Raw genomic sequence first — 26,338 nt, forward strand, 5'->3', positions numbered from 1 at the left:
GCAACCTGCTCTGGGTCTCCCTGCTTGGGCAGGGGTCGGAGCACATGCACCCAGAGGTGCCTCCGACCCCAGCCGTGCTGCGATCCTGCGATCCTGTGAGCAGTGATGCTCAGCCTGGGCGCGAGAGCACTTCCAGGCGAGGCCAACCCAAGCAGCCAAGGACCGGGAGCACACAATGCTCGGGGGAGCTATGGGACCACGGGGGACAGAGTAGGGCTGACATCTCCCCTCCTTTCACCCAGCCGTGGAGCCGAGCAGGCGATCAGTGCGGGCTGAGAGCGGGGCTGTGCGCCTGGGACGCGGGGCTGCTCTTGCAGGAGGACTTGGGCTGCTGTCCTAGGGATGTGGGGCTGCTGTCCTAGGGGTGTGGGGCTGCTGTCCCAGGGATGTGGGGCTGCTGCCCCGGGGATGCTGTTTTGGGTACAGGACGCGCATCCTGAGCCCATGGGGTGCGTGCCGGGGGCTCGGGGCTCTCACGGGGGTAACGGCGGCGCTCGGAGCTGCAGCCCCGAGCTCCTCGGAGCCCCGGGGGGAGCCCAGCGCCTTCCCCCAGCCCCCGAGGGGAGCCCGGAGCGATCGGTGCCGGCTCGGGGAGCCGCCGGTCTCTTGTCTCTTTAAAAAGCTGAAGCCCGAAAGTTCATCAAAGTTGAGAAAGTTTTTCGTGGAAAAGGGAGGAGGAAAAAAAAAAAAAAAAGCAACAACAACAAAAAAAACAGACCCGCAAAAAAAAAAAAAAACAAAAAACACAACAGAACCCGACCAAAAAAAGCCCCTGGACACCCCTCACCCCCCCGACGGCCGGGGGCGGGCCGGGCCGGGATTGGCTTTGGGCGGCCCGGGGGCGGCCCCGGGGGCGGCGGGGCGGGGGCGGGCGGGTCCCGGCCCCGCTGCTCGGTGCGCGGCGGCGGCGGCGGCACCGGGAGCGGCGGCACCGGGAGCGGCGGGGGCTGGCGCTGGGGCTGGGGCGCGTCGGCCCCGCAGCTGCGGCTCGTTGAGCTCCGCCCGGCCCGGCCCGGCCCGGTCCGGTCCTTAACAGCGGAGCGGAGCCCGGGGGTCACCGCATGTGAACCGGGAGGGCAGCGCCGCACCGCCCCGCACCGCCCCTGAGCACCGGCAGCGCTCCCCTGCCCGGCCCCGCCGAGCCCCGGAGCAGCTGTGCACCCTCCCCTTCGCCCCCTCTCTTTCTTTTTTCTCTCTCTTTCTTTCTCCCCTTCCCCGGTCCCACACCATGAGCAACCTCAACAAGGACACCGAGCACACCAACGGCGGCGGCAACGTCGAGGAGGAGGTGGGAGCTCACGGCGGGGCCGCGAACCGGGGCGTCGGGGGTCCGGAGAGCTGCGAGCAGGGAGCTCCAAAGCCTCGGGGGTCCGGGGTGTTGGGGGTATGGAGCATCGGGGTGGGGTATGGGGGTGTTGAGGGACCCGTTGTTGGGCTGCGGAGCTGAGGTCCAGCTGTGGGAGCTGGAGATTTGGGGAGTCGGGGAGCTGGAGCATGGTGGGCATCGGGGTTTTTGAGGGTAGGGGGTTCTGACTGACAGCGCTGATGTAGTGAGCCCTGGGAGAGAGCAGCCCGGTGGTCTCATAGCCTCATGGGACAGGGACTTTGCTGCCCTGGGGGACAGAGTCCTGTTCCCAAGCCCCCATGGTTGGTGGGACCAGGCTGTAGCATCCAGGCATCACTGATGGGCTGTAGGGACAGGCAAATCTGGGTAATGGAGCCCGTGCCATGTGTGCTGGCAGCCCGTCTGGGGCTGGAGAGGGCTGGGAGCCGCCCTGGCTGCCATCCCCATCCCTTGGACAGCCGTCATGAGCCAGATCCTGCACTGGGAGGGCTCTTGAGGAGGGTTGCTTGTCCATAGCCACTTGCTGAAGCACATGGAGTCCAGCCCTCAACGCTGCGGATCCACTGGCTGGGCATCAACATCATCGTTACCGCCGCGTGTTGGGGCGACGTTGGTGTGGTGCAGTTACCTCTTCTCCTCCATCTTGGCGTTGGGAAAAAGCCTGGGCAGCATTTTGCTGCAGTCCTCCGCACCCAGCCCTGGGGAGCGGGGAGATGCGCTGCCCCCTCCCCTCGCTCTCCTCCAGCGCGCCGTGCGCTCGCGCCGCCGCAACATGGCGCCCGGGCCGCTCTGCCACCCCCGGGGCCGGACAGACCCCGTGCACCAGCTGCCTGCGGGGCCCTTGCGACCCTTGGCGTGGAGTCCCGGGTAATGGGGCGGAATGGATGGGCAGGTGGTGGCCGCGGCTCGGCTTCTGCTGAGCAAGGCTGAGGTGACGCGATGGGACGTGGCTGTGATGCTGCTGGTGGCACGTCCCTGCCTCACTGGGCGTCACTGCTGTGTGTGAGTGTAGAGAGGGAGCACCTGGGGACCCACGCAGCTTTCTGGGTGCTCAGTACCAGGGGGTTTTCACGTGCACACAGAAGACTGAATGTGGCTCCTTGATCCGATTGTTCACTGGCCTGCAAAGCTTTCTGAGGCTGATGCCGTGTGGTGCATCACAGCTCTGGCTCAGTGGTGGCTGGGTGAGCTCATGGTGCTCAGGGAGCCTGGCAGTGGCTTGGCCACTTGGGTGCTGGAAGCTGGTGTGCCCTTATTACATTTTGGGAGTCTGGTGTTCTCCAAGGTTATGCTTAGTGGCCGAAAAACAGAATTAAAGAGCGTGGGGCTGGCTCTGCGGCAGAGGTTTCCCCTGCTCTCCATCGTGCCGCCTCTGGCTGTGTGTGGGGAGGGGGACAGTCTGGCACACCCTGCTAGGTCTGTATCGTGGTTGTGTTTGTCACCCTGCCCCCAGGGGAGCAGAGGATGTCTGACCATCCCAGAGGTGGCTGAGGATGCTTGGGAGGTGATGGGCTGGTGGGGGTGTCCCTGTGCCTGGTGGGGTTGCTGTCGGGAAGCCCTCCTCTGGGATCCTGCTGTCACCACAAATTACGGTGTTAACTGCTCGTTGGGCTCCCTGGTGGCCACTCTGAGCCCTCCAAAGGGTTTTTTGTGGCTGAGCAGAAGCCATCCTCTCAGCAGAGGTAGCTAATGGTGACACAAGGACCAGGAGTGACCTTGTGTTCAGGGTACTGCTGTGGTTGGGGGCTCAGCTGCGTCCTGGGCTAGCCCGGATGCTTGCCCAGAGCTCCCTTTGCTATAGGTCTGTTCGCTCCCTTCTATCAATAATTGCATTTAATGCAAAGGTGACTCCTTCAATCCCAACACAAGTAGCAGGGAATGCTGGAATATCTTCCCAAACAGCATTGATAATGCTGCCAGATCCTGGTGCTGTGGATGCACCCGCCCCAAGCCTCCTCTGCTGCTTCCCAGAGCATTCTCAGAAGGGCACTGTGTGCCCCAGATGCAGTGGTATGAGGCTCCTAAATTCAGCCTCTCCCTTTATCTAATCTGCAAGCCCCCGCACCTCGCAGCCCCTTCCTGCCCGGTGACATGTGGAGGACAGGAATGCCTCTTGCTCCTCTCTGGGTCGTTAATGGGAATGTTAAACAAACAGGGCCGAATGTCAGTCCCTGCTGTTCCTCACCCGACACCTCCCCAAAGCCGTTCCCTCCCCACTTGCTGCTATCTTCTGTTTAGTTTTCCAGGCAGCCGCCAATCTGCATGGCAGTGCATGTCCCCGCACTCCCCAGGGGCAGCGTGAGACTGGCAGCTGCCTGGGTGCTGCGTGCCCCCCTCGAGCAGCCGGGGGAGCTTGTGTGCTCACCACCTTGGGGCCTCTCCGCTGGGAGAGGGGCATCTTCCCTTCCGGCCCATGGCGAGGCTGTGGCGATACCCAGCAGTTGGAGGATGCCCCGCTCTGGGAGGCAGGAGGCTCTCAGCATCCCTGCAGCCTCCAGAAGGAGGACGGGCAGAGCTCTGGTTTGGCACGTGTAGCAAGTACTTCGTCCCTGGCCTTTCTTAGCTCTGTAGCATGCTGGGGCTGCCAGAAGCATCCAGGAATGCCAGTGGTGAGCAGCCTGTGTTTCGCGCTGGGTGGCTGTAGCCCTTCATGGACTGGTGCCAGACGCTTCTTGATTTCTGTAATCTCCACTTGAGTGGACGTAGATACCTCCTACATGCGTGGATTCTAGCTCTCTGACTTGAAACAAATAAGATTAATGTGCCTTCTGAAGTCAAATGACTTTGTGATGCTGCTCTTTGCTATGTGGAGCTTGCGGGTGCAGGGGCTGTGGTCACCACTTGGTAATCTCCTTGTGCTCTGTCTGGCTGGTGATTCACTTCAGAGCTGTTTTTGTGCATCGTGAGAGTATCTTCGATGTTAGACGCGGCTTTCTGCTACTGACAGATAGTTGGCCCAGCAAACACCCTGAAGTCACCATGCACGTGGAGGGTCTGGGAACTGCAGTGTTCCCACTCCTCTTGGTCTACCAATGAGTCCCTCTTCCTGGGAGAGGGCTGTGGGAGTCTCCCTGTTATCTCCTCCTGTCCCGGTGCCCTGTCTCTGCTGGAGGAATTGGCACTGTGTGAAGTCAAGCGTGACTCCTCAGTGCTGGTGCAGAACGCTTCTGGAGCTAGAAGTTCTCATGGGCTTGCTGGTCTCAGCCAGGTTAGGCTCTGCTGAGTCACGAAGACTGAGCTGCTTGGATCGTGGGGCAGTGCTTCATTCTGCCTGTCCTGGCCCCGAGTGCCTGAAATAAAGGCTCAGGTGCTTCACCTGCTTTCTAGGAGACCCAGCCTGAGAGCTGGTCTCCTTTTCAGATCTGGAGGTGAGTGGTCCCAAAGCTTTTATGCTGTGGAATCCTAGAGTGGTTTGGGTTGGGAAGGACTCAAAAGCCATCTCATTCCACCTCCCTGCTGCAGGCAGGGACTCCTCCCAGCAGCCCAGGCTGCCCAAATCCCACCCAGCCTGGCCTTGGGCACTGCCAGGGATGGGGCACCCACAGCTTCTCTGGGCAACCTGGGCCAGGGGCTCACCACCCTCTGAGTGAAAAATTTCTTCCTTATATCTAATCTAAATCTACCCTCTTTCAGCTTGAAGCTGTTACCCCTAGTCCTATCATCACACCCTGACAAAAAGTCCCTCCCCAGCTCTCCTGCAGCACCCTTTAGCACGGGCAGGCTGCTGTGAGGTCTCCCCAGGGCCTTTTCTTCTCCAGGTCGAACACCCCAGCTCCTTCAGCCTGTCAGGAAGCCCTGAGGTGTCTTCCCCATGTGTCCCTACATCACAGGCCACCCCTGGAAGAGGGCAGTGCCTTCTACAGCAGCAGTCACTGTTACACAGGGACGTCTCATGTGGCAGAGGCTGTAAGTGGGAAGGATCCATTTGTGCTTTAAAACACCCATATGCCACGTGGGATGGCTGGAGCTGAATCCCTCCTGTGTGCAGAATGCTGTGAAGTCCCTTGTGGTGAGGGAGCAGGGCAGAGTGATGCAGCCCCACGTGCTGGAGATGCTGGGCTGGGGCCACACTGCCATGTGTAGCTGTGGTCCTGAGGCAGCCTGGAGCATCTGGTGAGGAGGGACCCTGGGGCAAGTGGTGGCCCTCATGCCGTGAGAGCATCTGTGCCAGGTGAACCTGCCCTCAGTGTGGCAAAAACTGAGAACATGAGCTTGGCAAGGGTACTTTGCCTGCTGTCCTGTAGGGTCCTGGCATGCCTGCTGTCCCCCTTGGTTCAGCCCCGATGAAGGGTGTTGTGCTGTGGTGCTTTGGGTGATGGCTGAATGGCAGAAGGAGGTAGGGCACTTCTGCAAGCTCTGGGCTCTGCCTGGTGTGTCTGGGGCGGTGAGGACTTCTTTGGGCCTGGGGCTCCCTCAGTTGCTTGGAGATGTGGACAGGAGCAGGATGTTGACCTCTGCTGCATGCCCTATGGGAAGGAACGGTCTCAAGCCCCACCAGATGGATGTTATCCCTCTGGGAGAACAGGGAGGCAGGATGTCGGTAGGAGATCCTGCCTCCAGCCTTGCCTTAGTGTGCTCAGAGCTTGTGGGGGTGTGTGTCTCTGGATCATGGCTGCATGGACCATGTGTGCTGGCCTCGCACAACGCTCTCCTCTGTTCCTGAGCCCAAGCTTACCTGGGCACAGGCTGTGGCTGCTCAAAACCAAGGGACAAATAGGACAGCCTTACTCACGTGGAAGACCTCCAGCCCTGCTGCATAGCCCGGAACAGGCTGTGGACTGGCTGCACCTCCCAGTTTGGGATGGCATGTTCCCTGCTGAGGACATGGTGGGTTCTCGTGTTAGTTTAGAGTGAGGTCCTAGAACTTGGCTGTGTATCAAAGCTGTTGTCTTGGGAGCCAACAGAAGTTCTCCTTCTGGGCTGATAGTCTTGCCTCTGCCTTGTTTTCTGTTTCTTACAGGCTGGCTGCCCACTTGGGGTCTTGTGGGGAAGAGCCCTGTGTGGAGGCCAGGGCTTGGTGCTGGTTAGGGTTGGCATTTAGGGTCTGTTCTTGGATAGGATGGCCTCTCCCCACTGTCTAGTAGCCTTGTCTTGCCAGAAACTGAACTAATGCAATGGTGGTTCAGTGCTGTGGCATCCCACTGATAATCCCAAAAGGTTCCCTGGGATCAGGGTGACGCTCCCGTAGCTAGCATTAATAGCAGAGAGCTGCAGCAACCCTTCACCTCACCATAGCTCAGGTTTTGTGGAAGACTTGCTTAGTGTTGGCCCATGGAGATGTGAAGTGTGGCCAGAAGCGTGCTGCCCTACATCAGGCTGGTTTGAGGAGAGGGTCGTGTGCCTCCAGGTGTACTCTGTATGAGTAGAGGAGATGTAGGACTGAAGGGTGCCCAGAAATCTGACTTGTGGCTGGGCAGAGACCTTGGACACATGCTTGAGGACCCAAGGGGAGGATGTTCCTCGTGAGGGTCTTGCATCCAGACCAACACCCTGCTGTCAGGGCAGGAACTTGTCTCATCTCTGTGTCTCCTGCCAGGAGAATAAATGGGTGTGAGCAGGCGGAGCTGGTCTGTAGAAGCTTTCCATGGTGTGTGTGCTCCTGAGCCCTCTCTGTGGGTGATGCCCATGGCTCCAGCTGCTGGTGAGAGGTCTGTAGGTCCCTTGCCACCTCATGGTGCCACATGGGCTGGGTGGTACCAGTGTGGAGGTGAGCGTCCAGCGTGTTGTCTGCACCACTTGTGTGTCTCCTAGCCCAGCAGACCTCTTGGCCAGGTGGAAGGAAGGGGGGGATGCTGTGCTGGCATCTTCCTGAGCTGGGGAGCTGCCCCGTTGGGACAGTAACCAGCAGCACTTCCTCTGCCCCTGCCACGTCCTATTCTTGGGTGCTGCCCCATTGTGCCTGGCCTTATCGGCACCCATGTGCTTCCTGCTCCTCCAGGCAGGGGCTGGTGCCTCTCCATGCTTTTCCCCTTGCTCGAGCTGCTTCCTGCCCTGACCACAGGGGTGGCTGAGCCCCGGTGGTGTCCCCCTGCCTGCCGTGGGTTTGTTGGAGAAGGGTTGATCCAGCTGGGAGCAGAGCTGTGCAGAACGCCCCAGCCTCGGGGAGAAGTGCTGGTGCCCAGCTCCAGGTCTGATCCTGCCCTGGGGCTCAGTGGTATCCAGCCTGCGAGCTGCAGATCAGCTGCCTCTCGTCTCTGTTTTCTTTATTTGGGGGGGTGTTTGTGCAGAAGAGCAAAACTGCCCAGGGCTGGCTCCACCTGGAGCAGTGGCAGGAGCCCTGCAGCCCATCTGGAGTGTCCCCATCAGTTTTCAGCCCCGGCAGCAGCGCTCCCGAGCCTTCCCCTCTCTGCAGCCGAGTTCTGCACGCTTGGCTCCCCGCCTTTTCCATCCATGCCTTATAAGTCCCTGCTCCTGGGGCTGCCTGCAGCCTTGCTGCATTCCAGCAGCCTCGTGTCAAGTGGCCCCAGCCGCATCGCGGCCGCTGGGGCTCAGCAGCATCCTGGGGGCTGCAGCCCCAGTCCTTGGGGTGCTGGGTGCCCAGCTGGGGTTGCACTCCCACAGGAATAGCTGCGGTGCAGGAGGTGGCTATGGGGCAGCTTGGCTCAGCCAGAAGGGCATTGCAGGGACAGGGGATGGGTGGTGGGCTTGCATGCCTGGAGTGGGGACTGCTTTTGGGATGCTGTCTGAGTGTGTTGGGTGCTGGGCTCCCTTCCTATGTCGGCACGGCCCCAGGGCTCTGATGGGAGCTGGAGTGGTCACAGCTTTGTTAAAGCAGGGATGTGGGAAACGCAGCTAAAAGCCTCATCCTGCAGAACCTCCCCTTCTGCCTCGCTTGCTTTTGGGAGGATTTGGAGCAATCTCTTAATGAAAGCCCAGAGAACTACCAGAGCAGCCTTGCAGGAGACGGGTGCTTGTGTTTTTGCATTTTTGACATAACTTGACCCTTGCTGGGCTGCAGGGCAGCGTCTGGCTGCTCTTAGGACTCCCCTTCGAGCGCTTATTTAAAGCAGACATAGGCAGGAGATGCGGATGTACAGGACTTGTGCTGGCTGAAACTCTGGTGCTAAGCACCTGGCTGTGCTCACACTGGGTGCGTTTCTCTTCTGGGAGATGCAGCTGTGCAAGGACGGCTTTAGAGCCTGCGAGGATCTGATCGCTAACTGGCTTTGTCCTTGTCCCTCCCTTGCTCCTGCGTGGGAAGCAGCGCTGGGATCCTCCCTCTTCAAGAGATGGCCTAGATGGTCTTGTCCCTCCTGGCACGAATCCTGTTTTCCATGGCTCTCCTCCATCTCTGCTGGGTGTTTGGACTGGGGACATCCCCAGAGGGGGCAGGGACAGGGAAGGGAGCGCGTTTTCTGCAGGGCCTCCAGCAGCGTGACCCTGCTGGGCTGTCCTAGGCGAGAGCTGCTCTGCTTCTCTGGTTGTGTGCACGGTGAGGAGCAGCTTGGGCAAGAAGGGGCTGCTCTGAGCTGCTGCCTCCGCTCTGCTGCCGGCCACTTGAGTCTCAGAGCATCAGAACAAGGTGTTCCTGGAGAGCTTTCTGTGGTATCTTCTCCAAACTCCTGCTGAACATCCACTTTGGCTTAGGTACTTTCTGATCTAGCCTTATACACACACATTATATATAATATATAATAAAAATAATTACATTTGCCCTGTGGCTTTTCTGGCTGCTCTGTGAGGAGGCTGAATGTCAAAGTGGATCCGGTGTTTGGTGAGGCAGGGTGGGCTGATTAAAGTACCCCGTTGTGGCACCATGAGGGCTGGAAGGGTGGATGTGTCAGTCCCAGTGGCCTCAAAACCAGCAGGACTTGGGCTGCAAAGGGGCATCTGGAGAGTCCCAGTGCAGTTAATACACTGGAAGGTACTTGTCCAAAGCCTTTATTGATGCTCTTCTATATAATTCCTCCTTCTTGGACCAGGGCTGCCCACAGTGCATGCCCAATGCTTAGACTGGCGAGATGCCTCCTGCTCTCTTCCTGTTGGAATACTGCGGATCTCCTTTGCTTTCTGCTTGCTGCTCTTCTCCTGCTCACGCCTGGTCTGAGAAATGGTCTCTGGCTTGCCTTGCTCTGTTTATAAGCCTTGAATGGGTATTTTGCCAGCCTCAGGCTATCCTCCCTGAATATCTTGGTCTCACTTCCCCCTGCCCTCTGCCAGATCGCTCACCAATGTGCTGAATTGCAGGGATCTTGGAAAACCACCCACTTGGTGTCATCTTTCCTAACCTGCTCCTCTGGGCAGGCCCCTTCCTTAATCTGTCTCAAGACCCTTGGGGAAACCTCACTTGCAGGTCCTGTGGCATGCAGGACTGGCCAGACTTGCTCTGGGGCAATGCTGGTTTTTGGGGGGTGCTGTGGGTCAGCTGGGGTCCCCCTTCCAAAGCCACGTGCAGTGACAGACTGCATCTGGAGGCCAAGGGAAGCTTTGAAGCTTGTGAAAGAAGGTCTCCTGTTCCTGTCCTTGGCAGCAGCTGATGGGGACAGCATTAGGAGCTTGCCTCTGACAAAGAGCTTTCCTAGGCACCTGCGCTGCTTTGTTCAGGCTGTTGTAAGGGCTCTGAGTAGCCGACTTTCTCCCTCCCCAAGCAACTGCACATCTTCCATTCTGTCACGCCTGTCGCAAGGACTTACCCAGCCGCACATCACGGGACCATTTAGAGACCCAACAGGGATGCAGATTTCTATCTGCTCGGAAGAAACATCCATTCTGGGGGCTGAACGCACTCAAATCCTGAAATATTGAAAAGGGATGGTGCTTTCACATGGCTGAGGCACATGTGTGCCACTGTGCTCCACGCAGTCCTCCCCTGCAAGAGATGGCTGCGCGTCTTCTGGGAACGTGCAGCAGCCGCTCCACATAGCTCAGGCTTCAGCCTGAAGTCTTCGAGCTTGCTGGCTGCCACTGCCTGCTCTGTTTGGGTATGAAATAGCCCTGAGGAATGCACTGAGACCTCACCTGAGGTGCTGGGTGGGATGGGAAGACCCCAGGACTGAGTCTGGGAATGCTGGCACTTGGGGTAGGAGGGATGCTCAGTGGCTGCATCCCAGATGTGCTGGACTGGAGGAGGGCTCTGTGCATTAACGAGGGTGGTGGCAGCCTTTGGTCTCAGGTCGTGGAGAGAAAGAGGGGCAGAGCACCCCAAGAGTTGGTGATCACCATCCATCCTGGAGGGCTCACGCTGCCACTTGGGCTGATGTGATGGGTGTTGCTGACCTGGGCACAGGAGCAGAAGGAGATGTGTATTCCCTGTGGCAAAACAGCAGAAGCTTCCTTGCTTGGAGGAGTCTGGATCTGGCTACTCCTGAAGACCCGCAGGGTGTGGAGGCTGTGCTGCATCCCCCTTTTTAATTTTTTTGGTGGCCACAGCTTCCAGCCCAGGAGCAGGGCAAGAGTGTGCTGCTCACTTCGGTGGGAAAAGAGGTTTAACGAGGTGTTAGGTACAACCCCCTTCCTCTAGGGAAGGGGAAACAAAAAACTGAAGTGTGGGAGCAGAATGCTTCTGCCATGGGAACATAATGGGAGTGTGAACTCCCGACTGGAAGAGGGCCAACACAAGGGCTCTGCTCCTGCTGCGTCCACCCCAAATGTCTCTGGTGCAGTTTGGTGTCTCTCTGAGCACTGATGCTCTGCTGCTGTCCCATGAGCTTCCAGAGATGTCTTTGGGATTGCTTCAGTGGGTGGCATAGCCAGGTAGTTCAGAGCGAGGAATGAAGAGCTCCATCTTGTTCCCATAGATTTGTCTTCCCTTGCTTCTGTGTTGGTGCTGGCTGAGTTGAGCTTGCGGTCTCCTGCTCCTTATTAACGACGACTAGTGTCTTGGTGACCTCTGTAGTGCATAACTTCCCTTTCCAGCTCAGTGCTGATTTACAAGAAATCTTGGCAGCTTCGTTGTGCTGCTTCCTATGGAAATAGGCTGGCAGCCAACATCTCCCAGTGCAGGGAGAAGGTGGCTGCGATGGTCTGACTGTTCAGCAACATTCTCCATCAGCCTGTAGTACTGCTTTATCTTCCTGGCTATTCATGTGAATTCTGGCGCTGTCTGTTGAGATCTTCCTCTGGTACTGGATCGGTGCTTGTACAAATGTTTGGATTTGGTGTATTACCTCTAGAGCTTGGAAGGAGCAGCGGTCTCCTTGGACTTGGTGCAACACAGCTGGCTCGTGGCTGGCTGTAGTAGGATGGACACTATGAGCTGCTTTGAGAATGACTTCTGAAAGGTCTGGGGTGGACCCAAAATCACCCTCCCAGTGATGTTCTGGGGCTCTCGCAGAAGTAAAAGATGTGCATGTAGTAGTGAGCTGGCTCACAAAATTGAGGGCTGTCTCTGAATTCGTGGCTGAAGTGAGGTGCTAGGTTGGGCTAGGGAAAGGAGATCAAGATCTAGCACTTTGTCTGTGGGAAGAGCTAGAGAGACACATCGGGGTTGTACCAGTCTCTCCTGGAGTGGTGAGATGTTTCACCCTGCTGTAGTGCTTTGGATGGTGTACAGTCTTGTCTTAGTCATCAAGGTCCAGTCAAAGACTGGGGCTGCTGTCCACACCCTGTTCAATCCAAACTGTTCTAGAGTGGATTTTTGTGAAGGCCTAAATCCTCTGGGGAAGAGGAAAAGGACTGGGTGCATCTCATCTGTGACAATGCTCTGATATAGGGGAGTGTGAGTGCCTGTGAGGCCACCTTTGGTGTGAGATGCCCTGCCTCTACCACACAGAGCTCCTGAACTGTCCTCTATATTCCCACTTCAGTCCTGAACGTCTCCTTTCAGTAGATCTCATTGACTTCTCTCCTAGGTACGGACTCTGTTTGTCAGTGGTCTTCCTGTGGACATCAAACCCAGAGAGCTCTACCTACTCTTCCGACCATTCAAGGTAAGTCTTCAGGTTTGGGCTTTGGGGGGAAAGATGCTATCTTACGGCCAGCCTTGCAGAAATGACCTCTGCCAGAAGGAAGCAAGAATGAAGTGGGAAGCGAGGCCTTCTGTGGACGCTTTGTGAGCCAGTTAGGAAATGGGACTGGTGTCCTATGGGTTGTGCTCAGCTTGGCAGCCTCCCTTAGAGCCTCTTGTTGGAATCCTGCTGTCTCCAAGCCTGATGCTGGCTGTTTGGTCAGCACTGATGCCTGACTGGACCAACCCTTCCTCTACCATTTGTCCTGACCCAGTTCCTATCCAGCCTTCACTAGATACCTCCCCTCTGGCCACACTGGGGTCTGGGATAGCATTTCTCCTCCCATGTACTGCTGCTCCCCAGGGCAGGGGGAGTGGTGGCTCTGTAGCTGCTGGAAGTGGCCAGCTCGAGGTTCTGGAAGGTCTGGTCCTAATGTCCTGGAAGTCCTTCTGTGGAGTCCTTCTGTGCAGGACCTGGGAAGCTGGGGAATGAGCAGAGGAATTTGCATCAAAATGAGCCTCTTCCCCAGGAGTCCTTGTTTGCACTCCTCTAGCACAGGGTGCTCTGTGCTCCCTGTGTGCTACCCAGGCAAGGGTTTCATATTTTAATAGCTTGACAAGGAGCTGGAAAAGAGGGTTTCTTCCTGAGCGGACTAGAAGAATGGGTTAGTTGAAATACCTGCTCTGCCTGGTGACTGATTTCTCTTCTCCTTTGGGAAAGAGAAGGATGGCTCCCTGGGAGATGGGTTAATGTATCTGCCTCTGCTGCAGACCTTGCCTTGTGGAGGGTTTGGTGCTGCAGGAGCTCCTGGAGCTGTTGCATCACTTCTCGTTTGTAGCTTGGCTCCTACAGGAACCTGACACCGACTTGCTTTCTTCCTTTCTCTAGGGTTATGAAGGGTCACTGATCAAGCTAACATCAAAGCAGGTACCTCCCTTTTCCTTCTGCTGGATGTGCTGGGAGGGAAGGGGTGCAGATGCCACTTCACTGTCTAAAGCATTGTCTGTGTTCAGCACCATGTATGCAGCTGGGTTCTGCTCACTGCCTCCTCTCCTGGTGGCCCCAAGCTCTCAGCACGTGCTGAGCATTTCCATATTGCCCATGGCTGCCTGTATTGATGGGGGCTGCAGGAGAAATTGTGCTTCAGCCTCACCAGAAAACCTGCCCTAGACCCATCCTAACCAAGGCAGCAGCAGCTCTGTTTGTGGGCAAGGGTGATTTCTGCTGAGGGGGCTGCTGGGGTGAAAAGTGCCCACTTGTGTAGGAATGCCAAAGCACTTTGGTGTGGTGGGAGCAGACAGAGCAGGGGTCACTGCCTCAAGCCCCTTCAAGCTCTGCCTGAAAGCCCTGTGCAGCTTCACGTGGTTTCTTCTGCTTCCTATAAGCTGTCTAGGTGAGAGAGGGTGGTAGGGTGGTCTGAGGAGCAGGAAGAGGCTTCCAAACTGAAATCAGCGTTGTTTCTTCTAGCCAGTTGGTTTTGTGACCTTTGACAGCCGGGCTGGTGCTGAAGCAGCGAAGAACGCCTTAAATGTGAGTACTGGGAGGGCTGGGGGCTGTACACCCTGCAGTTACTCCACCTGGAGCTGTGGGCAGGGGTGATGCGTGGCTTCCCTGCAGCATGGGAAGGGTCAGGGAGTCTCAAATCTGGTATTTGCCCACAAATACCAAATAAATGGTCCTGCAGCACCAGGCAGGCAGGAGGGCTAGTCATGTTTAGGGCTGATGTCAGTCGTGCTTGGCTTGGGGTATCTGATGCAGGGTCCTCTGGCACACTAAGCCTCAGCGAACAGGTACAGCAACACCCAGTGCTCTGTCGTGGCATGCGGTGCTCAGCCTGTGGTCCCAGCAGTGTTGTGGGGCTCCAGGCTGCACACACCAGCCTAGCTGGGCAGTGAAGCAGGCTCGCTGCAAAGCTCTGTCAAATGGCCACAAGGCTTGCTTGGTGCTGACAGCCTCATTTAAATCCTTGCTTACCAAATGTCCTGGTGGAAAGTGTCAGTTCAGCAGAGCAGGTCCTTGTCCTGTGCTCTGGACTGCCAGGACCTCTGCAGCCAGAAGGTACCTGCTCCAGAAGGATGTGTCAGAGGAGAGCAGCCTTCCCACCCTGACTCTTCCATGGCAGCAGATGGGGCATGTTTCCTGACGAGCACTACATCATTGCTCTGCTGGCTGGCAAACTGCACTTAAAGAGCAAAGCTGAGTCCCTCATCTTGGAAGTAGTAGCCTTGGGCCAGCTAAAAATGGAAATGCAAACATGAGGTGACAAAAACTGGGTGTGCGACTGCAGGGTGATGGCCCTGATCCCCTGGTTAGGCTCTACTCCATGAGTGCATCCTGTGCTTGGATAGGAAGCCTTTCCTCTGAGAGATTCCTGTGCTTTCTTCTGTGACAGGGCATCCGCTTTGACCCAGAGAACCCTCAGACCTTGCGGCTAGAGTTTGCTAAAGCCAACACAAAGATGGCCAAGAGCAAGCTGATGGCTACACCAAACCCCACCAATATCCACCCTGCCCTGGGCGCACACTTCATTGCACGGGACCCCTGTGAGTATGCTGGGGGAGGCAGCTGGAGGCAGTGTCTGGCCCAGCCTGGGAGATGCCTGGCACTGGGAATGCTGGTGTCAGAGCTTGGTGTAGCAACAGAACTGCAGCCACCTGCTCTGGCTGAAATCTGTCAGCATGTTGGGGTTGTAGGAGAACAACAGGCATCTGCTGAGGCTGCTGGCCAACACCAGAAGCATCGGGAGACCAGAGTTGGTTCTGGTAGCTGAAGTGGTACTGCTCAAGTGCTTTAAGCTAGGTGCAAGGCCTAAAGGGCTGGTCCTGTGCCATGCACCCTCAGCGTGTCCTGGTGGGGCAAGCAGCCCTGCTGAGGCTTGGTGGTGGCCCAGGCATGAAGCCTAGTGTCCCTGTGGGGTGTGGAGTAGGGATGGGACATGCTCCTGGCCTCTCCTGGCAAGGCTGGGAGGCCAGAGGAGCAGAATGCAGGGGGCTACGTGCATTATATTTTAAACCTTGCTGGGGCAGCAGTGCAGGGTTTTAGTTTGGGGTGAAAAATCCAGAGCCCGTCCCTGAAGCAGGCTGTTGGCTCTGGCCACTGAGAGGCTGTCACCTTGTCTCCCCCTGTCCAGATGACTTGACTGGAGCAGCTCTTATTCCAGCGTCCCCAGAAGCATGGGCTCCCTACCCCCTGTACACCACGGAGCTAACCCCAGCCATCCCCCATGCCGCCTTCACGTACCCGGCGGCCGCTGCTGCGGCCGCTGCTCTTCACGCTCAGGTGAGTTGCTCGCCAAGAACCGCGCTCTCCTCTCCCCCCTTCCCCTGGTTCTTGCTCTCTCGGGGTTCTGCTTGGCCAGCTCGACCCTGGCCTCTGCACCTTGACTTCTGGGCAAAGCCTCTTCCCGGCTGCCATGCGCAGGGGCCCCCAGCCCTGAACAAAGCACGGGGCAGATGTCTCAGCCATAGCCTGTTGGATAAATAGGTGACCTGAGTGCAGCCAGAGCTCTGCACTGGCTTCTGACCCTGCAGGTCCAGCCTTCCTCCTGTGCCAGAGGCAGGCAGCTGGAGAAAGTCAGTGCTCAATTTTTGGCCGGCTTTGGTACCCTTGGCCAGAGAACCTGGTGTGACTGCTGGGAGGATACCCTGTGTGCCAGCACATAGGATAGCCAGGAGATGTCCTCCGTGAAGTGAAAGCTTAGCTCAGTGCTGAAGCTCAGGGGCTCAGCTGGAACCCCATGGGCCGGGTAATGCAGAAACAATTCTGAAGCTGGAGGGGAATGTCCTGCAGGGGATGAGTGACCAGAGCCCTGCCACTGCAAGGAACTCTGTTCATGAGCCAGTGGTGAACTGTTAGCCCCTCTGGGCACAGGCTAGAGAGGGTCACTGGTGTGTGGGCCTGTGGAGATGCTGGTGGTGGTGCATCCAGCTGCCTGGTGTCCCTGGGGTATGCTTGCTGACAGCAGGAGGTCTAGGGGTGCCTGTACTGGTTTGATACTGGAATATTTTAATGTACTGAGACACCACCACCAGTATAACATCTCCTGAAGCTGGGGAAATGCAAAAAGAAAGCTGAAGTAGAGAAGATATGTCATCACCCCACATTAAGGTGCTTTGTTTGGAGAACTTGTGTAGGAGAACCTGGAGCCCCTGTCCCAACCCTGCTTGGTGTTATCACCAGCTGTGCTCTGCCTACTTCTGTCTCTGCTCCTGTAACAGTGCTGGTGGGGCTCTGGGCTTAGTCCCCAGAGCACTGGGGTTTAACCTCTGCTATTTCTGCCCCACCAAAGCAGGGCAGTTAGCTCTGCTCATCCCTGCTTAGCGTGAAAGGAAGAAGAGCTGTGTCCCATCACCTTGTCCACCTGGCCAGCAGCTGAGTTGGCCCTTCATCATCCTCTTGCTCCTGCAAGCATCTTGACTGTAACTGAATGGCTTCAACCCAAGCTTGTGTCCAAATGCAAGATGGAAACACTGGAGGGGCTGCAAGCTTCTGGCCTGTGTAGGCTTGTCCTCTGCTGCTTTTGGCCTTCTGCTGGTGAGCTAGCAGTGGGCTGAAGCTCCTGCAGGGTAGGCAAGAGGGATGTGGGGCCTAGGGCAGGACCAGACACTGGTCCCATCTTTCAAAGGCCTCCAGGGAGGCTGGTCCTTCACTAGGTCTGTCCCAGTCAGGAGGTTTTGTTTGCTGGTGTTCTCCAAGAGCTACTGATGGTGCCTACAGCTCCAGGAGCACCCGAATGTGCTCTGCTCCTGGGCAGCCCAGGGGAGCAGAAGTCTCTCCTTTCCATCCCTTCCCCTTGTGTAGGGTGGTGGAGCCAAGGGCTGTTGCTGCCAGAATTGCCCCAGCAGGGAGGGCCAGGAACACTCCCTCCAGGGACAATTGAGGAAGGTGAAACCATTACTGTGGTTCCTTCAAGGGTGATCATTGGTGACTGTGCAGGGACAGAAAGGTTAGACACCAAAACTTTATGGTGTGTGCTGGGAGGAGGAAAGAACTCTGCTCTCCCAAAACAAAGGAGGCCTTCAGCCAGATCTTCTGCTGGGGTTTGAGTTCCTGCCCCCCAGCTGGTAAGATACCTGTTCTGGGCAGACAGCTTAGCTATCCAAAAGTCTTTTGGCCTGCAGGATGACCCCTGAGCTCAAGGGAGCTCTCAGGAGGATGAGGGACCCCCTGCCCAAGCAGGTTATGCTTCTGTAAGCCCTAGGGAGCCAGCATAGCCCCTCCAAACTGCAGCCAGGGCTGGAGTCTCCTGAAGACGAGCAGCCAGGCTGGCTGAGCAGCCACGGCTGCTGCTCGCTGCGTTGTGCTTGAGCTGGCGGTGACCCTGCAGGAGACATTCTGGCGCAGCATACGTTACCAATAAAGTTTTATGGGGTTAAACATTACTCAGGGTGGCTGCTCCGAGCTGCCTGTTCTCTAGGCTGGAGGCCTTTCCCTTGCAGAGCCAAGGCAGGGTGGAGTTGAGTCAGCGTGAGAAGAGATGACTTTTGCTCTCAAACTGGGCTGAAAGCTGTAGCCTCGGTCTTGGTGTGCTGAGCCCTGTGTTCTCACTGGTAAGGCTGGCTCACCTCGCTGTCAGCGTGGTGGACACATGGGCTGTTCTCCAGGACAGCAGCAGCTCTTCTTACGGAGACTGGTGTTGGCTGGAGGGCATTCATGGGGTGCCAGGAGCTGCAGCAGCTCCATTAATCGCAGAGGGAGTGTGTAGGTGGAGGCAGCAGCTATAGAGAGCTTGTGGCAAAAGGTTTAAACTCCAAGAGCTCGTCCTCTCGCATCTCTGTGCTCAAGTCTGAGAGGAGAGTGGCTGCCGTCTGTGCTGCACCAATGCAGCCTCCTGAAGAGCTGCTTGGAGGGCTGGCAGGAGGTGGCACGAGGCTGCTGGCCCTGGCTCGTGCATCAGGCACTCTCGGGAAGCCGTGCACAGAAGACTGATCCCACTGCTCCCGGCATCGCCGTGTCGTGGGGATGGGGTCCCTCCGTGCTGCCGGTATGACTGTGGCACTGCTGAAAGCCTCTACCTGCGGGGACTCCCCTGACTTTAAGACTGTCCCACCTGCCTTCCCTCCCTCCCACCCTCTCTCAAATCCCTCCTTTGATGTCCCTAGTGAACTCCAGCCATGATGCCAGCGCAGGCTAGCCCTGAAGCTCAGAGCTGTCCCTGGAGATGGGACGCCCTAGTGATGCCTAATTGCAGCTAGTGGAGTGGCTGTACTACAGCTCCATTCCTAGAAGTGTTAAGCATGATGGCAGCCCCGTCTGGAAAGACTGGTAAGGTAACCATCTCTCCTCCAAGGTGCACCATGGGATTTGCAAGCTTCTGCCCATCTCTTTAGCCCGTATCTCCTTGCCCACCCAGTGCATGGGCCTCACGCTACCCACCCACCAGAGCCTGGGGAATGAGATACCAGGCCTTCTTTCTAACCCACATCTCCAACTTGGCAGCACATGACATGGCGCACACAGCATGGCACCATCTTACATCAACTCCTCCCAGCTGAGCCAGGCTCAGCCAGGTCCTGCCGGCGGGAGGGGAGCAGCCTGGTTGAGCCGGGGCAGAGATGATCCTGCCCCTTGGCAGGAAAGAAACCTGGTTTCTCCCCAACCACGACCCTTTGAGGGCAACCAGAAATACACCTTGACCTCACTCCTGGCACACGGTGGGGGAGGTGAGTGACGTGATAGCGGTAGCACACGACTAAATTCTACCGGGCACGTTAGACAACAGCACTTGCCGGTCACTTTGTTCCAGAATCGCATATCGGGACAGACCCTGCCCCTACTCATGGGTCTAATCTCACCTCTTTCCTCTCCAGTCACTGGAAATGGAGCAAGTTCCTACCTGGAGCTTGGCTTCTCTTTGCAGCCTGCAGTCACAGGCAGGATGCAGCTCTCGTGAGCTGCAACGAGGGGAATCTGTGGCCTGGGAGCGGTGTAGGGAGCTGGGAGGTTGGGCAGAGGGAAGGTGGCCTGGCCTGGGGCTGGCAGGCAGGGAGGACGGTTGCTGTGGTCATCTCCTACTGAAGGAACTGAGTCTGGATCACTTCTCCTTGCAGTGGTTCTGGGTAGACTTTTTTCCCCTCCCATTTGTGGTATTGATGATGGGGAAAGATGTCATCAAGGATGGGGGCTGAGGTCTGCCTTTGTCCTTAGAAGACTGGGATGCACAGATGTGCTGAGACGGTGCCCTGGGAAGAAGGAGATCTTTCTGCCAGGGTGGAAACCTGGTCTCTCTAGACCTGTTGAACTGTTTCATCTAGTGTCTGTGTGACCGAGTTGGGCTGTGTTGTGTCTCTGATGTGGAACTGGGTTTTGGAGTGTCCCTAAGCCAGCCTCTGAGCGAGCACCAGGAGACACCAGGGGCTCTCAGTGATCTGCAAAGTGATGCTTCCAGCTGTGGCAGCACTTGCCCTGAGATCAGCGTAGAGGAGCATCCCATAAACATGTGGGTAAGGCTGGAGGCAGCCACTGCATGGTGCATGCAGGAGACCCAGCAGAGGTGCTGGGTACCCAGCAGGCAGGCTGTGGTACCAAGACAGGGAGCAGATCGTGGTCTGAAAGCTCCCAGCTGCCCATCCATGGGGGTGGGCTGCCTGAGGTGCCATCGGAGCCTCAAAGCTGCTGCCAGCAGCAGAAACATGGGCTGGAGGCTTTGAGGAGGTGGTGAAGGTGGGCTTCTGAAGCTGGGACTGCCCAGGGGAGGGGAAGGAGCAGTCCCAGCTCTGCTTCGTGGCTGTGTGGTGGTGATGCAGAGCCCAGCAGGACCCTGAGGCTTCCCAGCATGGAGCTGAGGCAGAGCCCATCGATGGAAGAGGAGGCCATTGCTCTGAGAAATTCTCCAGCCTTTCTCTCTTGATCGCTGCCTGAGCTTGCCCAGGGCAAGCTGGATCTCCTGAGCTGTGGCTGCTGTTGTGGATGGACATGAGGCTGGTCCCAGTGGTTGTTATCGGGTGCTGGTCCTAAAGAGCTTGGAGCATGGAGCAGATCTGCTGGGATGGCTTCAGGTGCTGCACTTCTCCTCCAGTACCTGCCTCCTGTTGGATGCTGCTGTCTGCTGTGATGTGTCACCAGCCTGGCAGAGACTGGGAGCAGTGGACACCACGGCAATCTGCAGCCCGTGGGGATTTCCCTTTGTGTACCTCTTGGCTTGATTTTGGGGTCCTGTCTGCAAAATCTGCTGGACTTCACATTGTGGCAGCTGAGCTGTGATGGACCCTCCCTGCGATGGGAGGCTGGAAGCCGCGGTGGATTTCCTCTGTGTAATAACCCATTGCCTGTTTGGGGCTGACACATAGGACTTACCAGGATTATTTTTTCAGGGCTTGGATCCTTAGAAGTGTGAAGAGTACTTCAAGAACCTTATGGCTGTGATGTTTGCCTAAAATCCAGTGACTCAGTGCTGGCTAAGGAGCCTTGAGCAAGCTCTCCCCAAGCCACTTGTTTCCTCCTAGCCAGAGAAAAGCAAATGTGAGATGCTCTTAGCTCTTTAGGGTACCTGCTGAGCAGCCCTTCTCTGTCACACCTGAGGAGCGACCTGGACCAAGGTGCTGTCAGAAGGGACTCCCTGAACCACAACGGGCACAGCTCTCCCTGGCTCAACAAATGGAAGCAGCCCACCTCATTTCTGCTCTGGGAAAAGGAGAACTGCTTGCTTGAGGTCTCCACTATCTGGAGCATAGGCTGTTGACCCAGAGTGCTTCAGAGCATTGGATGTGTGTTGAAATTCCCCTTCTGAGGAACAGGGCTGGATCGCTGCCTGTCCTCCATGTGCTTCTCAGCACAGCGCGGGATGTGCAGATCGTCCCTGACAGCAGCCGCATGGGGAGCACTCGGTTCAGCTGCAGTGAGGCTTGGTAGGCTGAGCTGCTTGGGTCTTGCAGAGCATGCAAGTGCTCGTGTGCTCATCTCCTCAAGCCAGCTCTCTTGAAGGACCCTGGAAGCAGGAGGCTTGGCTGAAATGAGGCTGGAGGTGTCCGGGGAGCCCTGCTGGCTGGTGTCAGTGCTGGTGGTGTACCTCTGCAGGCTGTCCTTCCCTGTTGCAGGTTGTGTTCCCATCTGGAGCAGAGCAGCTCTTGAGTGAGCTGCTGGGGTCCTACCAGCTCCTGGGAGCCCAGAGGAGGGGCTGCTTCCTCCTTGCCACACAGGGAGGTCTTTCTGGTACCTGGGGAGCTGCTGGCTCTGTTCTGGGGGTAGGTACAGCTCCCTGAGGCACTGGGGCTGGCTGCAGGGCGAAGATGAGCAGACCTACAAGTAAGGAGGAAGGACGGGCTGTCTAAGCCGAAGATGGCTTGAGGATCACCATGTGTATTTGGCCTGCTCTTCCTGCTCTCCATAAGGAAGGCAATCAAGAGAAGTGGCTGTTATATTCTGAGCACAACCAGGAGAGCTGAAGCAGACCTTCACAAGGAGAATGGAGCCCTGATGGGGCATGTCTCTGCCCCATGTGCTGATCCTGTTGTTTCCCCTGGCTTTGTGAAGATGGCGAGTGAAGCCACACATTGCTCTTCTCCAGCTGTTTTCTGGGACCTGAGGCCAGCTGCAGCTGGCTGGCGGTGTCTGTCCTGTCCCTGCGGGCAGGCGAGCAGGGGATGTTTGCAGTGGTGTGGCCAGACTCCCTTCCAACTGTGAGCTAATGCAGCTCCAGAAACAACTGCGTGTCTTCCAGTAAAAGCCTCCCTTGCTCTACTTCCCTAGCACCCTCCTGGATATCCATCCCCATTCCCTGCCTCAGCTTCCTACATGACGGATAGCCCACCTGGAGAGACTGCAGACCTCCCCGAAGCCCTCAGGTGTGGGCTCCTCCAGGGAAGTGCTCTGACCTGGCTCGGTGCATCACAGCCCTTGAGACATCCCTGCCATGTCCTGGTGTACCTGGTCTCCTCCTCCAGGCGGCTGCAGTGCCCCCATTCACAGCACCTCTGCTTCCCAGGACAAGCGAGGCACCCAAGAGAAATGTGAAGAAAAAATTGTCCTGATGGGCTGTTGTTTCCATCAGTGTCCCCCCTTGGCTACGAGATCTGGTTGTTCTGGTGCTTCCCGCTGGTTCCTAGCCTGGGATGTCCCTGCCTGGCGCAGAGATGGAGGTGTATTTGTGCCAGAGCTCTGAACAAGCAGGATTTCTGTTGAACTGGAGCTGCTGGAGGCTTTGGGTTGCATTTGGGGCAGGAGCTAGCTCGGACCCCCTGTGGAGGGGTGGGAGAGCCACCGGGTTTGGGGATGGGGGTGGCTGTTTTGCATGTGCCTGCACCCAACTGGGCAGGCGCAGGATGGTGGCTGCTCCTGGGGTTAAGCACTTGAAGCCTTGTGAAGTTCGGGGGAGTTTCCTGTTGCTGCTGGGTAGGAGGAAACTGCTTCCAGCTGTCGAGGGGAGGGTGCTGGAGTGGGAGATGTCAGCCAGCGGAGGAGGACCTGGGCTGCGGCTCTGCTGAGTGAGCACCTCCTGGTGATGGGGGGGAAAGGGGCTGATCCTGCCCTGTGCTGGTGCTGGCAGCAGCTGTGACAGCCCCGTGAGTGCATCAGCCCTCCCCAGGCTGTAGTAGCCTGCCTGGCCTGTGCTGGTGCGAGGAGATGGCTGTGCCCTGGGGCAGCGTGGTGGCAGTGGAGTGAGGATGTGGCTGAGCTGGGTCCATCTGGTGCAGGCACCAGAGCCTGGCTTCCAGCAGCCCTCGCCTAGCTGAGGAAACCTGCAGGGCTCTCTCCTTCTGGGAAGCATCACAGGAAGGACCCCAAGTTCTCCAGCTCCTGCTTGGGGCCGTTGAGTTAGTGGTGTCACAGCTCTTGTGCTGGTGGAGGGAGGATGCAGCCTTCACAGGCAGCTGTGTTTTCTGGGAGGTGTGACCTTGTTGTCCCTTCCAGCCTCTGGATAAGGAGGCTGCCGTATCAAGGTCTTGGCACTTGCTGTGTGTTTGTGTTACAGCAGTGCATGCAAAGCCTTTCCACCAACAGACAGACCGCTGCTTCTCCCAGGGAGTGGGGTTCGGAGGGGCTATCAGGGATGTTCCTATCTTGGAGAGTAATCCCAGGGCTGTCACTGAGTCTCTGGCTGTCTTCAGAGCTCTGGAAACCTGTGCACAGCCCTTGGCAGGTCTCTTGCAGCTGGGATTGGGGACACAGGTCTGCATCTCCACTGCTGGGTGACTCTGCAGCAAGATTTCTGCTGCATGCACCGCAGTGCATCTGCTAGGCAGCGTGCTGGCTGCAGGAGCATCTCCTGCAGCGCCGGCTGCCATCCCAGCCTGCAGTGTCCCAGCCCTATGTGCTGGTCTTGCAAACTGAACGTGAGCATCTGGATGTCTTGATGCTATTCTACTGGATGCTGCCAGCTCGCTGCCTCTACTGACAGGCTGAAAGTGCCTGTTTGGTTTCTATACCTCTGCCTGCTTGTTGGGTCCTTCCTTGCCAAGGAGCAGCCCTGAGCAGCAGATACTGCTGCAAAGACTGAGGAAGCCTCTGCGTCTTGCTGCCTTATTGCTCTACAGGTTGTTCCTGTGGTGTGCTCTGCCTGGAGCCTCTGTGGATGGCTGGATCACTGCCCCTGGTCTCTTCCAGTGCAGATGAGGCAGGTCTTACCCGTGCCAAGTGGAGGTTGCCTGGTTAAAGTGTGTGGCCTTGTGGTGGCAGAAGGCAGAGCAGCCACCACACTGAGGTGGTGTGTGCCTGCTGTGAGCCTCCTCTGCCCTGCCTGAGCCTGTTCTGGGGGGGAGAGCTGTAAATTTGGGGTGTAAATCTGGGGTGTGCCCCCTCACGCACAGCTCTGAAGCAATGAGCTTCCTATGTGGCTTGGTGGTGAGGACCCTTCCTAGCCTGGGTGGTGCTGCCCAGCGTGCTGTAGCAAGCTGGGTGTGAGTTTGGACGCTATTTTCTGGCTTTGGAAAATACTGGGGATGTTGAGGCAGGCCATGAGAGGGAGAGCGAGCTCCCTTCAGAGCGGTGGGATCCTGCTGTGCTCCTTAAGGGAGGACGTGGTAAGGTCCTGGTGCCTGGTGAGCCTCAACCTGTCTGTGCACAAGCCGCCAGCCCTTGAGGTGCTCCTTGGGGCACGTCCTTTCCCCTGCTGGAGCCTTCTCCGCTCAGTGTGCCTCTCCGGTGGCCTAACAGAGCTGAAGGTTTGCAATTACTCTGGATCACGGACCTCTGGCGTGGCTTTCTTTTCTTCCAGATGCGCTGGTATCCTCCCTCCGAAGCTACCCAGCAAGGATGGAAGTCTCGTCAGTTTTGTTAGTTTGTTAGTAAGTAAGTAATCGCTCCTGGAGCCTTGTCCTTGTCCTGCCTGTCCTTGAGCTCCGGTGGGAGGAGGGATGGGAGCTTGGGCCGCCGCCAGCCCCACGCACCCCACAAAGGACATGCTTGGGTCTTGATAATGAGCAGCGGGGTCAAGCCCCGCTCCCTGTGGGGGCATGGGGTGACGGGGCTGGGGCATGGCTGCGTCCAGCCCCACTCACTACCACCCCTATCCCGCAGCGTCTCTCCTCGGCTCGTGTTCCTCCTCCCCGCCTCTCCGCGGAGGGATGTGCCAGGGACGACTGCTCCAACTCCTCTCGCTTTGGTTTGCGGCCAGCGGACAAGGCGCCCGGCCCCGGCGCATCCCCCCTCCGGACTGTGAAGCTGCCGCACGCCGCCTCCGTCCCTCTGTCCCGCTGTCTGTCCGTCCACCCCCAGGACCTCTTCCCTGGCTGAGCTTCACCGCCCGGCCGTGCCGCAACCCGGCCGGGGTGGCGGGGGCTCGGTGCCGGGCTCGCCTCGCCCGCGGCTCGGCTGAAGGAAACGAAAGGCAAATCGGGTTTTTGCATGTTTTCTGGCATGAATTAAAACACTTAACTTGTGTATGTGTGAGTGTAAGTTTGTTTGTTCTAGCGTTTGTGTAACCGTTAGCAACAGGTCTTGGCCCAACGGATTGATCCATCAAGGTTTTCATCTTGCGTCGGTGAAGACTTGGCTCTGAGAAATACTAACTGTCCTTGTCTCACCCCTTCGCCCACCTCCGCCCTCCCCCTTCCCAGTACGACCAGAAGAATTTGAAAAATGTTTTTTTATTTTTTTTTTTCCTCCAAGTACGATGCACTGGGTTTCTGTTCTCATCCATTCTCCCGTTTTAAAGTCAGGGTTCTTATATTATTTCTTTCAGACTGCTATATATAGAAAGGCTGTAAAATATCTAACCTCTTTTTTTCTTCTTTTCCACATCCCTCTGATTGGAGAGCATCCAGTCCTGCCAAATAATCAGCCATCCTTATGGGAATACCGAACAAAAAAAAAAAAGTACGAGTATTTTTGTACCATGTGTAATAAGGAAATATTTATGCATCATAAAGAATTTCTTGTGTGTTTGTGTGCAATTAATTATTATTATTATTAAAAGAGAAATTGTAATCCTGTAAGATAAGTTAATGTTTAGTTAAAAGCTTGAACAGAGAAGGGTTGTCTTCTGTAACAATGATTCAGTCAGGCATAGTAAACAAGAAATTGTGCAATTTTTGTTTTAGCATCTTATTGCTTGGTATTGAAGTGCTTTAAGTATTATATGACCATGGCTGTCTCGCTTGTATTAAAAGATTTGAGAGTAAGTTGCTCTATACTTGCTGATCCTATGAGAATGTGAAACTGGATAATATATGAAATGCAACAGACAAACAAAAATATACCCAGAGGCTGCTGTGACTCTTTCTGGTGGTCTGGAGTGTTTTCTTCTGGGGCTGGGCATGGCCTGGGGCAGTGTGTGGGGCTCCTGGCCCCTGCCAGGGGTGTTTGGGGGGCTTCCTTCTGCCCCCTGGGCACAGGGCAGCATGGTTAAGGGGCTGTTGGTGCTGAGCTTCTCCAGGAGGCCTCCAAGAACAGGCAACCACCATGGCTTTGGGTGTTTTTCTTCCCCCTCCCCGGGGCCTGGGGTGGCCTCTCCTCCGTGCCAGCGCAGTTCCTCGCTGCAGAGATGTCCATAGAAGGCAAAACGGCCGGGGAGCTGCAGCAGCGCCCAGCTCCTCCTCCACTGCCGGGCTCGGGGCGAGCTGGGGCTGCAGGAGGGCGAGAGGCTCCCCCGGCGCTTCTGCCCTTATCAGTACCTGCCAGAGCAGCCCCGGGAGCAGCGGCCCTGGCCGAGGGGTAGTTGCTTTTCCAGGGG

General features: G+C 57.0%; 1 protein-coding gene across 3 annotated transcripts; it reads left to right on the forward strand.

The window, feature by feature from the left end:
* The first annotated feature begins 888 nt into the window (after positions 1-888).
* On the forward strand, positions 889-25,886 carry RBPMS2 (RNA binding protein, mRNA processing factor 2). 3 transcript variants are annotated; one of them, XM_082768773.1, is made up of 9 exons: positions 889-1,288; positions 12,136-12,213; positions 13,120-13,158; positions 13,699-13,761; positions 14,624-14,774; positions 15,362-15,510; positions 18,333-18,495; positions 24,383-24,456; positions 24,685-25,886. In XM_082768773.1, the coding sequence occupies exons 1-7, from the start codon at positions 1,229-1,231 to the stop codon at positions 18,333-18,335; spliced, it is 543 nt and encodes a 180-aa protein (XP_082624899.1). In that variant the 5' UTR covers positions 889-1,228; the 3' UTR covers positions 18,336-18,495; positions 24,383-24,456; positions 24,685-25,886. The 3 variants fall into 3 exon arrangements, with proteins under 3 accessions (XP_082624899.1, XP_082624898.1, XP_082624897.1); XM_082768772.1 differs by lacking the exon at positions 18,333-18,495 and having other exon boundaries at positions 24,383-24,452; XM_082768771.1 differs by lacking the exon at positions 18,333-18,495 and having other exon boundaries at positions 890-1,288.
* The last annotated feature ends 452 nt before the right edge of the window (positions 25,887-26,338 follow it).

This window comes from Aythya marila, assembly GCF_965140915.1.
Source record: "Aythya marila genome assembly, chromosome: 11".
Classification (NCBI taxonomy): domain Eukaryota; kingdom Metazoa; phylum Chordata; class Aves; order Anseriformes; family Anatidae; genus Aythya; species Aythya marila.

What these genes read in the sequence shown, in the direction of transcription:
- RBPMS2 (XM_082768772.1), top strand. Translation starts at nt 1,229, where the DNA reads ATGAGCAACCTCAACAAGGACACCGAGCACACCAACGGCGGCGGCAAC. An exon ending in GCGGCAACGTCGAGGAGGAG is followed by an intron (nt 1,289 to 12,135) that starts GTGGGAGCTCAC and finishes CTTCTCTCCTAG; the next exon opens with GTACGGACTCTGTTTGTCAG. An exon ending in CAGCGAAGAACGCCTTAAAT is followed by an intron (nt 13,762 to 14,623) that starts GTGAGTACTGGG and finishes CTTCTGTGACAG; the next exon opens with GGCATCCGCTTTGACCCAGA.